Source organism: Oncorhynchus clarkii, chromosome 6, assembly GCF_045791955.1.
Source record: "Oncorhynchus clarkii lewisi isolate Uvic-CL-2024 chromosome 6, UVic_Ocla_1.0, whole genome shotgun sequence".
Taxonomy (NCBI): Eukaryota; Metazoa; Chordata; class Actinopteri; order Salmoniformes; family Salmonidae; genus Oncorhynchus; species Oncorhynchus clarkii.
In genome coordinates, this window is record NC_092152.1 from 56,942,293 (window position 1) to 56,957,313 (window position 15,021).

General features: G+C 42.2%; 2 protein-coding genes across 4 annotated transcripts; both read left to right on the forward strand.

The window, feature by feature from the left end:
* The first annotated feature begins 182 nt into the window (after positions 1-182).
* Positions 183-9,326, forward strand: LOC139411342 (adhesion G-protein coupled receptor G5-like). 3 transcript variants are annotated; one of them, XM_071157596.1, is made up of 14 exons: positions 183-321; positions 2,164-2,213; positions 2,561-2,655; positions 2,868-2,946; positions 3,084-3,225; positions 3,775-3,900; positions 4,022-4,141; positions 4,243-4,288; positions 4,414-4,508; positions 4,681-4,796; positions 4,978-5,246; positions 5,424-5,526; positions 5,904-6,184; positions 7,845-9,326. In XM_071157596.1, exons 3-14 carry the CDS (start codon positions 2,562-2,564, stop codon positions 7,940-7,942), a joined length of 1,569 nt encoding a protein of 522 aa, XP_071013697.1. In that variant the 5' UTR covers positions 183-321; positions 2,164-2,213; position 2,561; the 3' UTR covers positions 7,943-9,326. The 3 variants fall into 3 exon arrangements, with proteins under 3 accessions (XP_071013697.1, XP_071013696.1, XP_071013695.1); XM_071157595.1 differs by lacking the exon at positions 183-321 and adding an exon at positions 1,951-2,065; XM_071157594.1 differs by lacking the exons at positions 183-321; positions 2,164-2,213 and having other exon boundaries at positions 2,452-2,655.
* Positions 9,327-9,584: 258 nt separating this feature from the next.
* On the forward strand, positions 9,585-15,020 carry LOC139411341 (adhesion G-protein coupled receptor G5). The gene is made up of 12 exons (XM_071157593.1): positions 9,585-9,964; positions 10,134-10,308; positions 10,395-10,545; positions 11,187-11,309; positions 11,474-11,593; positions 12,489-12,528; positions 12,710-12,825; positions 12,922-13,040; positions 13,256-13,524; positions 13,645-13,750; positions 13,994-14,283; positions 14,504-15,020. The coding sequence occupies exons 1-12, from the start codon at positions 9,700-9,702 to the stop codon at positions 14,644-14,646; spliced, it is 1,917 nt and encodes a 638-aa protein (XP_071013694.1). The 5' UTR covers positions 9,585-9,699; the 3' UTR covers positions 14,647-15,020.
* Position 15,021: the final 1 nt, after the last annotated feature.

Genomic DNA, 15,021 nt, shown 5'->3' on the forward strand with positions numbered 1-15,021 from the left:
AAAGGACTAGCAGCAGCCAGGCAGAGCACCCATGGTTGTCAACAACAAGCTAGTCGCAGAGGAAATGTGTGCCAACAGCTGGAAAGAGACAGGTGAGTGTATAGCAGCCCTCTCATTAGTTCTGTCACATTCAGCCAACTCCTTTGTCTAACCTATGTCCTGTCCTGACACCTGCCTAATGGCAGCTGGGGACAGACATATCTGTAGGGTCAATGGAGCAGTCCCCTCCAAAGGAAGGGGATACACACCTCAGCAAGCAGCCTAATACCTCCTCTCGATGAGTAAGGGTGCTTTCCAACAAAAGAGGCACAATCTGATCAGGTAAATGGCTTTTGCATTTCGTTATCAAGTGAGATCAAAAGGGGGGTGATTTTGAATCCCTGTACTATCAATCACTTGTCACCTTATGTGTCTATCATCTGTTCTACAGCCTCTGGCTGGCTATATCCTCACCTGCCTAATAACAGGAAGTTCACCATTAGTGGATATTGCCTCAGCCTCACCGCAGAGTGTCATCGCATTTGAAGCACGGGATAGCTATAAAACAGCATACTTTTCTCTCTGCCCCATGGCAATGTGTGCAGAATCATAGGAAGTTAGCAGTTTTCTCCCGAAAAACACTCCTACCGTGCAGGAGCCCCCGTGAAACGGCGGTATGCCACTGGTGTAGCTACGTATGTTACTGCTTTTTTGGGGGGATGAATGAACTAGCCTTGCAAATATTATTTGGGGAGAGATCTCAAGTAGGCAAGTCATTTTAAACATGAGCAGATCGAGGACCTCTATGTCTTTGGTTTGCATATGCACCACCACCACCTGAGAATGTGGCCTCCTATCCCATTGTTTTAATGTTGTATTTATTTATTTATTTATTTTATTTCACCTTTATTTTTAACCAGGTAGGCCAGTTGAGAACAAGTTCTCATTTACAACTACAACCATGTATCCAGCCAGCCACTAAACAGGATGATTGATAAAGCAGTGTCCAGAGTGGACTAAGTGACAGAACAAATATGTGGCTGAAATGTATGTAGAATGAATGGGCACAGCTTTGCCCTGGGTAATGTCTGGCTATTGGGTAGCACTAGGACCTGTGTTTCTGTAGGAGTGCTGATAGAGGTTCAGCTTAGCCCTTTAGATCGTCGTTCATTTGATTATTATGGACAGAGACCACCTGATGCTAGATCAGCACTCCTACTCTGAGGCACTTGGTACATGGCGAGCCATGTAACTCTACCTTGAAACGACTTCAGTAGAGTTGAGAGAGATTTGATTATCTCTGGGTGCCCTCTACTGGCATTGATTTAAGTCAGATGTAATGTGTATATATATATATCTTTTTTTTTAAAACATGTTTTCTGTCAGATGTAACCTGCGCCATTGGGAGGTAGTATCCATGAGTGATGGCTCGGCGTCATCGGCGTTGGCTGTCTTGTGTCATAGGTAGACATGTTATGCGTCGGAGAGGTTTTTGCTGGTTGGTTAGCAGTGTAAAATGAAGACTCTGTGGCTGTGACGGTGATGACGGCGATGCTCAAATTCGTCGTCATAGGAAGGATTTCTTTTCGTCCGCTCCTAAGTGAGCGTTCACACTTACAAGTCAGCCAAAGCCTTTTGCAATGACCAATGAGAGCCAAAACACATTACAGGATTTTGTAGTGAGCCTCAATAAAGGGAAAGTGTATTTTTCTTGGAAAACATCATATCTCTCCAGTGGTTTAGTCCTCTAATCACTTTAACTAATTTCCATTTTTTTTAAAAGTTTGTTTGGTGTTTCCCGTGCCTCGTAGACCACATGACAGTGATGACACAATGTCAATGCACAGGCAAGTGTACAGCAAGGGTATAAGTTGAAACAACAGAGTCAAACTGTGTAACCCAGTATCTGCCATATACTGCATGTACTTCCTCTGTAATTCTATTTGCACACACATTACTTCCTTAGAATGCATGTAACCGCTCTGACCTCCCCTGCACCTCTTCGAGTGCTGTCGTTAGGACCCAAGATCTGTTGTAGTAATATTTCTAATATTTTACCCTGAACCTTGACTTCCCAGGTTGATAGGTGAGTTCTACTTTGTACTTTGAGACATATTGTTATTACTACATCCATATACGTTTTTCTACAATAATCATAATTGTATTCATCTTGATCAATTTCAGCATATCCAACCAGTATTCAGTGGTCCAACCAGTATTCAGTGGACAGGCACGTGAGTGGATGGGTTCTTTGCAAAATTATAACAGCATTTCCTCTTTACTAGGTCACACAAAATATGCGTAGGCAATGAGATTGAATTTGGTTTTATTAAAATTAGTGTTTCTGATGTTAAAGGTAAGCAAACATTTTGTGACTGAGCATTTACGCTGCAGTATAGGTCCTTAAAACATTGGCTACTCTATTGGTGCAATAGAGAGACAGTGTGAAGTTGGGTTAGAATATTTTGGGGATTGCAGCACCTGGATGATTGATTCAACGATTATGTGATATCAGATAAATAGTCCGAATAAGGGAGTAAGGGATGTCTTTCCACCTCGTGTTTGACTTTTACCCCATTAGGATGAAGTCCAGGTTGTTTTACATCATGGTTCTGCTCACAGGACGTCTCGCTATGAACGAAGGAAACAAATATTCGTGCTCCAACTACACTCAAGGTAAAAAATATGAGTTAAACTTCTGACTGAAAAAGATAAATTGTTATGAACTTGATTATTATCTTGCTGATATTCTGTTGCCTAGTTTTATCACTTTGATTTCCTGAGTTTGCATCAAAATGTCCATTTTATTTTAAACAAATACAAGGACTCGGGTGTTTCGTGAATCGTATTGTTTGTTTGCACGGTTCTATCTTACGTTCCGTCTGTAGTCGATGTGGATGGTGTAAGATGCTGGATGGAAGTTGTCAATGAGCAGTTTAAGACGGAGAACTTCAGCACTATTATTAAGTATGCATCAAATCATTTTGCAAGATGATATAGATGATATATCATACATTTCATACACTCCAAATGTGGTATTGACATTTGTACGTTTGCCAAACCTCAAAGAATATGTACTATGTTTGTCTGTGCTTTCCTTACAGATCTGTGGAGAAACTAGAAAGGGTTCTTGAAAACACAGCTTTGAATGAGACAACTTCAATCATTGTTGAGAGGCTTGTGGCTCACATATTCAGGGCCGAGGGCCACTTTACAGGGCTTAATATATCTGCCAGCCAAGAACGGGTAAGATGACAGTGACCTACGATGAAATGCTTGAGGAAGTTGATACACAGTCTTCTGTAAACCACGTACAGTTTGGCATTTATTGGGAATGGGGATGAATCTTGTCGTGGAGGCAGCTCTGCAGAGTGGTCACTAGCTGCCCTAGCCACAAAGTCAAAACATCTGATTTGAAACGTAACCCTAATCTTCACCCTAACCTTAACCGCCCTGCTAACCTTATGCCTAACCTTCATTTAAGCCAAAACATTATTTTTTTGTTATCATGAAACATTTTACGATACAGACAATTTTGATTTTGCGGCGTGCCCGTCTTGTGGAAACTGCTCAGCTCCACCTCCAGGACAAGATTCATCCCAATAAACATCAAACCTGCGTCACATGCAAATAGATCATTTGAATGGAAATGCAAATGGGATATTTGAGGTATGACATTTGGGGTGGGTGGGTGATTTGAGATGGGGATGACATCATGACATCATTTTACAGCTATAGTGAACTCTGCCCGATCACTATCCTTGTGTCATTGTCCCTGATGGTACTGTTACCTAGGTAACATCAGACGGTGACCGTGTGGCCAACACTACCGTCATGGTCCACCTGCCCAAAGAGCTCTTGAAAACCAACGAGAACAATACCATTATCTTCTGCATGATTACCTCACCAGAAAAATATGGGGTAGGTGTGTGTGCGTGTGTGTGTGGTGCGTGCTTGCATGCATGCGTGCGTGTTCCTGTATGGGTCTTTAATACCTTGCTTAATTATTTCAGTTTAGCTGTATTTTGAAATGTTCCTCTAGCAATTGGGGATTCTTGATGGCCGAATAGTAGGTCTGGCTGTGAGCAAGAAGACAGTGTTAGGTCTGCATGACAAGGTCAATATCTCCATGCCTCTACAGCGCCCCACGCTGGAAAGTCAGGTGAGTGCAATATCAACTCTCTGCGACCTGCACCAGTTCCATGACTACGACAGTGGCAAGAATATAAACTCAAGACGCCTCGTTTGTGTTGTTGTTCACAGGCTGACAAACAACCATCGTGTCAATTCTTAAATTTTTCAACCAATAGTAAGTGCCAATATGAAATGTTATAATACTGATTATAATACTGTCATGAAACTTTTAATACCCTTGAGGTATCAATTCATGTGACGTCACATGGCTGTGTTTCCTCTGTACAAATGAACGCTTAGAGTTCTACCAGGATGGCTGCACCACCGAGTGGAAGAGAGACGAGGGCCGTGTGGTCTGCTCATGTGACCACCTCACATACTTTGCTGTGCTGATGGTAGACGACTTTACAACTAGCACAGTGCTTCCGTCGTTTCCTTATCACAGCATAGGCACACACTTTAGAATCGATTGAAAGTCAAATGGAAGAGAATACAAAACAAAGTTAAGTAAAATATACCCATCTACAAAAATACACTGGAGCATTAGTTGTATTTTCCTGCGTTTAGGTGTCTCCCTCCATCTCTGAAAGCGATCGGGAGATCCTAAGCTACATCACTCTGATTGGCTGCAGTCTGTCTCTGTTCTTCCTGGTGGTCACAATCGTTCTGTACGCCACTCAAAGGTATGTCACTCTCTGGGCATCATGGTCAGCTCCTCACAGGAACCGCTGGTTTGTCATAAGTTTGACATCATCAGAAAGTGGCATCAAGATGTACATGAACTGGAGGGAGCAGATTCAATTAACATTTTATAGCAACTGACCTTGTTTTCACCATACGCTTTCTCTCTATTCCAATGTTCAGAGGTACAGGCACAGACATCTCCCTGAAGGTGCATATCAACCTGTCTGTGGCCCTGATCCTCCTCAACCTGCACTTCCTGCCCAGCCAGCAGGCAGCAGCATTATCCTCCTCTGGGCCATGTATCTATGTTGCTGTCCTTCTGCATTACTCTCTACTGGCCACCTTCACATGGACAGCAATCGAAGGCTTCCACCTTTACCTGTTGCTGGTCCGTGTCTTCAACATCTATGTCAGGAGATACCTGCTCAAACTGAGCCTGGTAGGATGGGGTGAGATTGCATTTTACAACCTGAAACTGGTCGTAAACAGTAAGCAAAACAAAACAAAATGGATCTTTTAAAAGAGGCATGGGTGGTGTGCCAACCTTTTGTCTGTCCTCTGTGAGCTTTGTTGATCCGAGCGGGCATACAGTATAATGGATAGCCTGATGTCTCATTTTGTTTCAGGATTCCCTGCGGTCATTGTCATCGTGATTGCTATCATTGACAAAGACACATACAGCCGTGTGACTCTTCATCCTTCTAAGACCAATGGCACAGCTGTGGAGATGTAAGACTGTTGTACCTCTTAAATGAATGTGGATGCTATGTTTAAACCCCAAAAACCTCTTGTCACATTTTATTACTAGAGTCTGTATTGAAATATGAGGACCCCCCCTATAGAGGGTAAGAGATTTATCTCTCTCTCGCTCTCTGTCTATCTGACTCTCTCTCTATATATATATCTCTATGTATCTCTCTCTCGCTCTCTCTCTCTCGCTCTCTGTCTATCTGACTCTCTCGCTCTCTGTCTATCTGTCTATCTGACTCTCTATATCTCTTTTTATCTCTCTTTCGCTCTCTGTCTATCTGACTCTCTCTATATCTCTTTGTATCTCTATCTCTCTCTCTCTCACTCCCTACCCCTTCTCTAACTCGCCTAACTAGGTGTTACCTCTCTAATGATGTGATGAAGCTGGTGACCACGGTGGGTCTGTTTGCCCTGGTGTTTGTGTTTAACCTCGGTATGCTGGCTGTGACTATGAGGCGCCTCAAGTCTCTGCGCACTGAACAGACGTCAAGGGAGAAGGGTAGGGCCAGGAGGGACACCTGCACTGTGCTGGGCATCACCTGTCTGCTGGGCATCACCTGGGGCATCATCTTCTTCTCCTTCGGCCAGCTTACCACGCCTGGCCTCTACCTTTTCTGTGTCCTCAACTCTCTACAAGGTAAGAGTCATTGTCATGACTCTCATTTATAGAGGCAGGTCAAACTGACTGTGTTTATTATTTAGTAGTAACCTAATGGGACTTCCAAAAACGAACTTTACTGCCATTGTGTGTATGCAATCAGTGTGCTATGTAAGTGAAGGGTTAAACATAATGTTGTTTACTTGTCTTAGGAACATAACAACTGTGCAGTAATGCAAGAATGGCCAATAGGTCAACATACAGGATAATCTCCTCTATTTGTATTTTATTTAATCTTTATCTAACTAGGCAAGTCAGTTAAGAACAAATTCTTATTTACAATGACGGCCTACACCGGCCAAACCCGGACTACGCTGGGCCAATTGTGCGCCGCCCTATGGTACTACCAATCACAGCCGGTTGTGACACAGCCTGGATTCAAACCAGGGTGTCTGTAGTGACACCTCTAGCACTGAGATGCAGTGCCTTAGGCTCCTGAGTGGCGCAGCGGTCTATCTTCACATTGACTTTCTCTATGCACTTTTTGCTCTCAGTGGAGACTTTCTCTTTATTTATTTATTTGACTGAAACAGTACACATCGATTAACGTTTCTATAAATGTGCCAAATTTAGCTGGCTAGTTTTTTATCTGTAGTCCCTGGGCAGATAGATAAAATCATTTAGCATCACAACATTCCACATATTTCTTATTTATTTCAAATCCAGTCCCTAGATGTGTCTTAAAGAGCGACTGCCTTTAAAAAGCAATGAATCCCTTTGAAAACAGTGGCATCGATATGAGCCAAAAACATTTATTCTAGTCTCAAAATTGACTACGAAGTTGTAAACAGGATCATTTTGGTCATAAAGTCACTTTAGTCTAAAACTGAGTTTGGAACATCTGTGTGTCACAATGGGTTAATGAAGGTTGGGTTTTGATTTGATAATGTTGATTTTCCCACTAACATGGGGTGAACAGCTGCAGTGATTGCTCGATCCAGTAGCATAGACAGTGAGACAGACCTGTCCAGCAGCTCTGACATGTTTTTACTTGAGAAATACTGCACCAAACACCTTAGTTAGATATAAAATTGAACAACTAAACATCCTCGGCAAAAGCGTCAAAATTAATTACGGATTTCTTGAGTTATCTTAGATTCATTCTGGGGATTTTGAGGAAGTGAAATAGGCTTCCGCATCTACAGTGTCTCATGGGGGACAAACATCATTAACCAAATGTGGACTCAGTTAGGAAACACCTCCAAGACTGAAATCTTGTTTTTTAAATGAGCAACAGGACAAACACACGCACCAATCGGCGTGCTCAGTGGCTCTTTAAAATAGTAGAAGTGAGAAGTAAAAAAAATAATAGTAATAAAAAAGTAGAATAGGCCTAATTGTGAAAAATAAAAATCACATCGTATAAAATACTAGCATAAAATACAAACAACCAAATTGAACAAACAGCAACAAAAAAGGTGTTCCGGGGTATGAACTTTTTTTGTGAACTCACCAACACTAGCAACACATTTTAAACCTGCTGGAAGTCGTTTCCAGTGCTGAACAGCTTTTTACAGAAAATGCCAACTTTGAATAAGTATTGACATTTGGAATATATTGTGTGGGTTGTGAGAGGTTGAATGAATACTGTAATGAAATTCTGTCTCGAAGGGTAATATCTTCTCATCTTCTTTTGTAGGTTTTTTCATCTTCCTCTGGTTTTGTGTGTTCAAATGGAAGACTGAGGACGGCCAACCTGGCAGTGACACTCACTATACCAATTCCAGATCTGCCTGAGGACAAAGTCTGTTGTCAACCAATCCAGCACTGTTGTTATCAATGTTCATTTCAAACTTTATTGCGATTTTTTTTCTTTTGAGAATACGAGCCCTAAACTGTAGACCTTCGGAAATGTCTACAAACCACCCGCATGTTTTGTACCAATACAATATCGTTACTTTTTCTTTTTGCGATTGTTTAGTTATGGAATGAAGGAAGGTGTTTTCAGAATTCCTTTCGTATGTGGTTTGTTCAATTCTAAATCATGTGAGCCAACAGGATCTGATGTAATGTGCTGAGATCCTATCCCTCACTAGTTGATTAACCTGCAACAGAAGATGAATAAGTTTGATCTAAGCAAAACTGTAGCCTTTTCATTGATACTCCGCTCGAGCAAGCTGAAGTCCAGACTAGATTTGCATAAAACAAATGCAACACCGCATTCTCCTCCAAAGGTTACATAAAGATATTAAAATGTTGCAGTTATAACATTTGACTATGAACAGTCATGAAATAAAACAGCTCCAAACATTAGAATAGACGTTTGTTCAAGGCACAGTTGGAAATACAAATGGGATGGGAGTTTACTCTGTCCAATGATGTGTTTATCTCTACAAAGCACACAGTGGTTTCACAGATCATTTGCTCACCCCACAAGGACATCAAATGTGAGTGAAATCAACTCCTAGTGAGTAAGTAAGTGTACGTGTTTGTGTGTAACGGAATATGAATCCATCCTATTTTGTCATTGTCAAGTTCAGCTATTGTGTTGATAATGTTGTGTCATTGTCTTACCTGAGTGACGGCAGAATGATATGTCTGGGAATAAGCAGAGATCACCGTGTTGATTATCAGAACGCATGGCTAGGTTTTGTAGGTATACCTTGTGGTATTAAGTAGTGTTAGCCTCGGTGTCAAGCTGAAATGAAATTCTCAGGCTGCATTGTGTACTTTACTGAGTGTGATGTTGAATGAGTGGCAAGGGCTATGGCAGTATGTTGAAAACGAGGATTACTTTGTAATGTATGTTTTTGGTCATTCATGTTTTCTACTGTTCTACCCTTAAAACAGCCACAATGTTTCCTCTGTGTCTACTTCTACTGATATCTGGAACACTGGCTATGAATTGCTCAAATTCAGGTACGAGCACATCTCAACTAACCGGTGCCCCACGCACACTGACTCTGTACCGGTACCCCCTGTATATAGCCTCGCTATTGTTATTTTACTGATGCCCTTTACTTATTTGTTACTTTTATTTCTTATTCTTATTTTTTTTGTAGCTATTTTTTAATTTTTTAACTGCATTTTTGGTTAGGGCTTGTAAGTAAGCATTTCACTGTAAGGTCTACATACCTGTTGTATTCGGCGCATGTGACAAATACAATTTGATTTGATTTGACTAATGAGCTCAAACTGTGTTTCGTTTTAATGCACTGTGGGACCAAATCAGTGGAGGCTGCTGTGGGGAGGACGGCTCATAATAATGGGTGGAACAGAGCTAATGGAATGGCATCAAACACATGGGAACCATGTGGTTGATGTATTTGCTGCCATTCCACTCGTTCCGCTCCAGCCACTACCACGATGCCGTCCTCCCCAATTGATATGGAGGGCTTAAGTACACTTGATTTGGGTTGATATTGGTACAATTATTTTATGCTGTTGTAATAATTAGGCAAAAAGCTGTATATAACCCCACTCATGGTTGTTGTAACTCATAAATTGAATTGTGGGGTATCAACCAAATAATAATAACTTTATGCACGGTCGAGATGTTTATCTATTGCTATTTCATTTCCATAGATGATACCTTTTATTTTAACACCACAACTGGGGAGATTTCAATGACAATAAACCTGCCGAACAAGATTCTCACCATCAACGATAAAGCCGATGACGATCTGAAATGCTTTTGGTTCATTGAAAGCTATGTTGAGTGCACCTCAATGAACTTGACCTCTATTAACCTCACTGAGTGTCAGACGGCGCAGATTTCTGTCGTCGAGAACTCAACCAGCAAGTTGATCTTCAACATATGTGAACCTACCTTTTTACTGTTGTTGTCTTTTCGTAATCTCGAAAATTCTGAATGAAACGTGAAACTGTAGCTGTGATTCCTCTGTGATGTCAGAGGTGTTATATAGTCATAACAAAATGACAGTAATAATCCTTACTGAACCGTAACACTCTTTTTTTTGTCCCTCAGCTTCCTCCATGTGTGAGGTCACCAAGTGTACTGGGACAGCAATCACTGCCCTGATGAGAGAGATACAAGACCATCCCAGTGAGGGTCCAAAGGATCTTAAAAGGGTCCTGAACATGCGAAATATGTGTGCAGACCTGTTCAAAAACGATTGGACCATGAGGATGATGTTTATTGGGTAAGTGACCAGCCAACCTGTTTCCATTGACTTCTGAAAGAGACGTAACTTTGATGAGCTGCCCTGTCTCTGTGCTGTATTTGCAGCGTTGAACGGGGCCTGATACACAACATGATGAACATCTCAATCACCGGAGAGCCTGTGTACTACAACCTCAGGGATCTGGCTCTGACTGTGTTTAACCTGACCAACCTAACCAGTGCGGATGACAAGATGGTGAAAATAAAAGCCCCAGAGGTAGGGCTGCTGTATCTGGGTTTGTGTTTAGGCATCTTGTCTCAGATTGAGGTCAGAGAGGAACCCATCCTATAGAACATGTGTGAGTTCCAAATGTATACACTACCTTTCAAAAGTTTGGGGTCACTTTGAAATGTCCTTGTTTTTGAAAGAAAAGCACATTTTGTTGTCCATTAAAATGACATCAAATTGATCAGAAATAAAGTGTAGACATTGTTAATGTTGTAAATGATTATTGTAGCTGGAAACGACTGCTTTTTTATGGAATATCTACATAGGCGTACAGAGGCTCATTATCAGCAACCATCACTCCTGTGTTCCAATGGCACGTTGTGTTAGCTAAACCAAGTTTATCATTTTAAAAGGCTAATTGATCATTAGAAAACCCTTTTGGAATTATGTTAGCATAGCTGAAAACTGTTGTTCTGATTTTTTTTTTAAAACGTACTTTTCTTTCAAAAACAATGACATTTCTAAGTGACCCCAAACTTTGGAACGGTAGTGTATGTCCTGAGCAAATATGTGGTCTGTGTATATTTTATTTACATATTGTAATACTCTGACTGCAGAAGGGGACCCTCTAATGATAATGAGTATAGTGTGTCAGTTAGGTATTTTCCTTTCTCGCTGAAATGATTCAGCTCCTCCCTGAGAACAACTCTTACATTCCGGAAACATGGATCCCTATTGACGCACTCCAGAACATCCCAGAGGAAAATAGGAGAGTGGGCGTGGTCACCTATAAATCACCCAATCAGTTCTTGGTAGGACTTCTCATATTGAGCATCTATTCTATAATTGAATTCAATCCTTCTTCCAATTCAGTAAATTCAAATAAATCAAACATTTTGTGGTTTGATGGGCTGGGCTTTCATGAAATCGCAAACCCTCATAATCCTCCATGTCATTATCACCCTCTTCTATCCAGGTTAAAGAGGAACTCGTGAGAACCATGGCCATGCGGATAGAGGTGGATGGCGGCAGACAACTTCAGAACTTAATCACTCCACTCAAGATGAAGTTCAAATTGCTTGACCCTATAATACCAGTAAATTGTCGTCATAAGATTTAGGATGTTCCTGTAATTGCGACTATCTCAAATGTTTTGAGATAGTGACAGATTCTTGGTTGTTTTGGCTCTGTACTCCAGGTCTATGAGGTTAAAGTGCAGACTGTCAAGCCCACATTTCCGGGTATTTTCATCCATATCGGGGGAACTGTTTCGAAAGTACAGCCCTTTTTGGATATAGTCTCTCCATTTTAGGGGACCAAATGTATTGGGACTCATTCATTTATATGTGTATTGAAGTAATCAAAAGTTTAGTATTTGGTCCCATATTCCCAGCACACAATTATTACATCAAGCTTGTGAATCTACAAACCTGTTGGATGCATTTGCTGTTTGTTTTGGTTGTGTTTCAGATTACTTTGTGCCCAATATAAATGAATGGTAAATAATGTGTTGTTTCATTCTGGAGTCACTTTTATTGTAAATAACAATATAATATGTCTCTTAACACTTTAACACATTAATGTAGATGCTGCCATGATTACGGATAGTCCTGAAGGAATCGTGAATAAGGTTGAGTGAGAAAGTTGCAGACGAACACGTATCATTCCCCCCAACAAAAATGCGAACCTCCCCTGTTATTGTAATAGTGAGAGTTTGGCATGTCTTGGGGGTTTGATATTTGTGCATCTGTAACTTTCTCACTCGTCATTATTATTGTTCTAAACGGTTCACCCGATATGGATGAAAAAACCCTCAAATGAAAGCGGACAGTCTGCATTTGAACCTCATAGTCATCACATCCAAAATACTGGAGTATAGAGCCAAAACAACAAAAAATGTGTTACTGTCCCAATAATTTTGTAGCTCACTGTAGTTCACAGTTGATTCTATTAATGCATTACCGAATCAGTGATTTTTTTTTTCTCTACAGGTGAATTACAGCCTGTCGTGTCAATATTTCAATGAATATGGTGGGTTGATTTCTGTTACAGTATGTAAGCCTACAGTAACTGTGTTTACATAGAACTACAGTCCATTGCATACCACAGTCCTTTGCATAACATTCTGTTGTTGCCTCATATGGCAATATAAGCTGTACACGTACTGACTGCATTTGTGAATGACTAAAAAAGGGTACTCTCTTCCAAACAGGGAACATAAGCCTCCCAGACACTGTCTTTTGGAAAACAGATGGATGCGTCACTAAGATCAACGACAGCGTGGTGGAGTGCATCTGTAACCACGCTACGCCGTTCGCCGTGCTGCTGGTGAGCCATTTCTATCCACCAATTCATCTACATCATCCTATCATAAATGTCACCTGGTGATAGTCGTCACGCCGTATCCATTCTTGTCCCTTCCAGATCGCCGACCTATCTATTGACGGTGTGCACTGGCAGGTCTTGTCTTACATCAGCTACATTGGCTGTGGCTTGTCGGCCTTCTTCACCGCCATATCCTTCCTCACCTACGTCATCACCACGTATGTGACCCCCACCTCACCAAAATGCCGCCTGCCCGCTTTTCCCTTCGTTCTCCATTTTGAATTGGATCTCTTCCGCTGTATGTTTCATCCCGTGTCTATTTCAGCATGGCCCGTGTAGTTATCCCTGCGCCTGTATAGATGACTGCACCCGTACTAGTCATCTATCCCCGCTGTTTTATCAGTTGTCTGATACGGTTGTGCCCTTGCTTTAGGAACTCCAGGGCGGACAACGCCAACAGCATCCACGTGTCACTGAGCGGGGCTTTGTTCCTGCTCAACACCTCGTTCCTGCTCAACGAGTGGGGGGCCAGTCTGGGCATCAGGGGCGTGTGTGTCTTCATTGCGGCGGCCATTCACTACAGCCTCCTCAGCTGTTTCACCTGGATGGCCATTGAAGCTGTCCACCTGTATCTCCTCCTGGTCAAGGTGTTCAACACCTACTACCGACACTACATGGCCAAGCTGTCTGCCATTGGCTGGGGTAAGTGAATCAGTTCTAAACATGCTCATTCAGGTGAGAGACACAGTGGAACAAGAGTTTGCGGACACGGAACCGTGGTCAGACATGTGAATACACTCATCCTGTGTGTGCACTGTTCAGGACTCCCTGGTATCGTTGTGGGAGTTTCATTGGCGGTCAAGGATATCAAACCGCTATATGGACCTACAGAAATGACTATGGCAGACACTAACCGGACAAATACAATGTGAGTAAATGTTATCTTTCTCTTTTTGAACGTTCACTTTTTATCAGTACAATTTCAGGGGTGGCCCAATGTACAGCATATTGATGTTCCTAATGAACGTTCTATGTGGAGAATGTTGAGGACAAGGTGAATATGACAAGGTGAATATGTGTATTGGTAAAGGCCAGATGCAGTTTGTCCAGTCGAATCACAGTTTAATCACTGCGTCACTGCGTTTTAACCAGGGCTCTCTCCCCACCCCAGCTGCTGGATCACGGACATCCCCTTCTTCTACAGTATGAACCTGGCCTACTTCACCATCATCTTTGTCCTTAACTCTGGCATTCTGTTAACGGTGACCACCCGGATCTGCCAGCTGCAGCGCTATGGCAGTAAGGGCAAGCCTGGGAAGGCAAGCCTGGCCTGGAAGGACATCGGCACCGTCCTGGGTCTGACCTGCCTGCTGGGCATCACCTGGGGCCTGGCCTTCCTCAGCTATGGCTATGTCAACCTTCCCATCCTCTACTTGTTCAGCATTTTCAACTCCCTCCAAGGTGACCCAGGGAACATCACGAAAGACAGGGACAGAAAGAGATAGTAAAGCTGATGTTGAGGGGTGGAAGGGAAGAGAGTGGAGATCAAATAAGATTATGTACAAATTGAGAGGAGTGTCAGGTAGAGAAAATGTGGCCCTATGATCTTGAAAGCACCTATTATTGAGCACCTATGTGGGTGGAGTCTGAGTGATGATCTGTCTGTGTTTCTCTCTCGAAGGATTCTTTATATTCCTATGGATCTGTGGCACTGCCAGGAAAGACAGGGAGCGGGCGGTGAATACCAAGAGCACATCAGCAGCTCTGAACACCTCTACAGCCAAACCCAAGGAGGAGATGTTCCCTGGCAACCCCTACCAGTAAACAATGTCTGTCCACAATGGAGATCACCCATATCTTCTTAGATGGCAAGGGGAGTTTTGGCTTTTGTGTCTAATGGCATATGCATTGTCTCTTTCTTTCTCTTTCAAATTGAGTTATGGTTTCTACACCGGTTGTGTGCGTGTGAGTACATGTGCTGTGTATTTTGGGCTTTTGTGGCCTTGTGGATGGAGCAGATGACTACGGGTCTCGTCCCGTGTGTTAATCATCATGCGCGTGTGTTATTTATTCAAGGTACTCCTCGTTCTTTTGTTTGGGTTTCAACCCTGTGTCTTTGTTACGTGTTTGTTTGGTCTTCGTCCCCGTGCCTTTGCACGCCACGCCGTAATTTGGGGCTGAATAAAAAACCCTATTACG

What these genes read in the sequence shown, in the direction of transcription:
- LOC139411342 (XM_071157594.1), top strand. Translation starts at nt 2,523, where the DNA reads ATGTCTTTCCACCTCGTGTTTGACTTTTACCCCATTAGGATGAAGTCC. An exon ending in TATCTGCCAGCCAAGAACGG is followed by an intron (nt 3,226 to 3,774) that starts GTAAGATGACAG and finishes ACTGTTACCTAG; the next exon opens with GTAACATCAGACGGTGACCG. An exon ending in GTTCTGTACGCCACTCAAAG is followed by an intron (nt 4,797 to 4,977) that starts GTATGTCACTCT and finishes TCCAATGTTCAG; the next exon opens with AGGTACAGGCACAGACATCT.
- LOC139411341 (XM_071157593.1), top strand. Translation starts at nt 9,700, where the DNA reads ATGTTTATCTATTGCTATTTCATTTCCATAGATGATACCTTTTATTTT. An exon ending in CGCCGTTCGCCGTGCTGCTG is followed by an intron (nt 12,826 to 12,921) that starts GTGAGCCATTTC and finishes TGTCCCTTCCAG; the next exon opens with ATCGCCGACCTATCTATTGA. An exon ending in ACTAACCGGACAAATACAAT is followed by an intron (nt 13,751 to 13,993) that starts GTGAGTAAATGT and finishes TCCCCACCCCAG; the next exon opens with CTGCTGGATCACGGACATCC.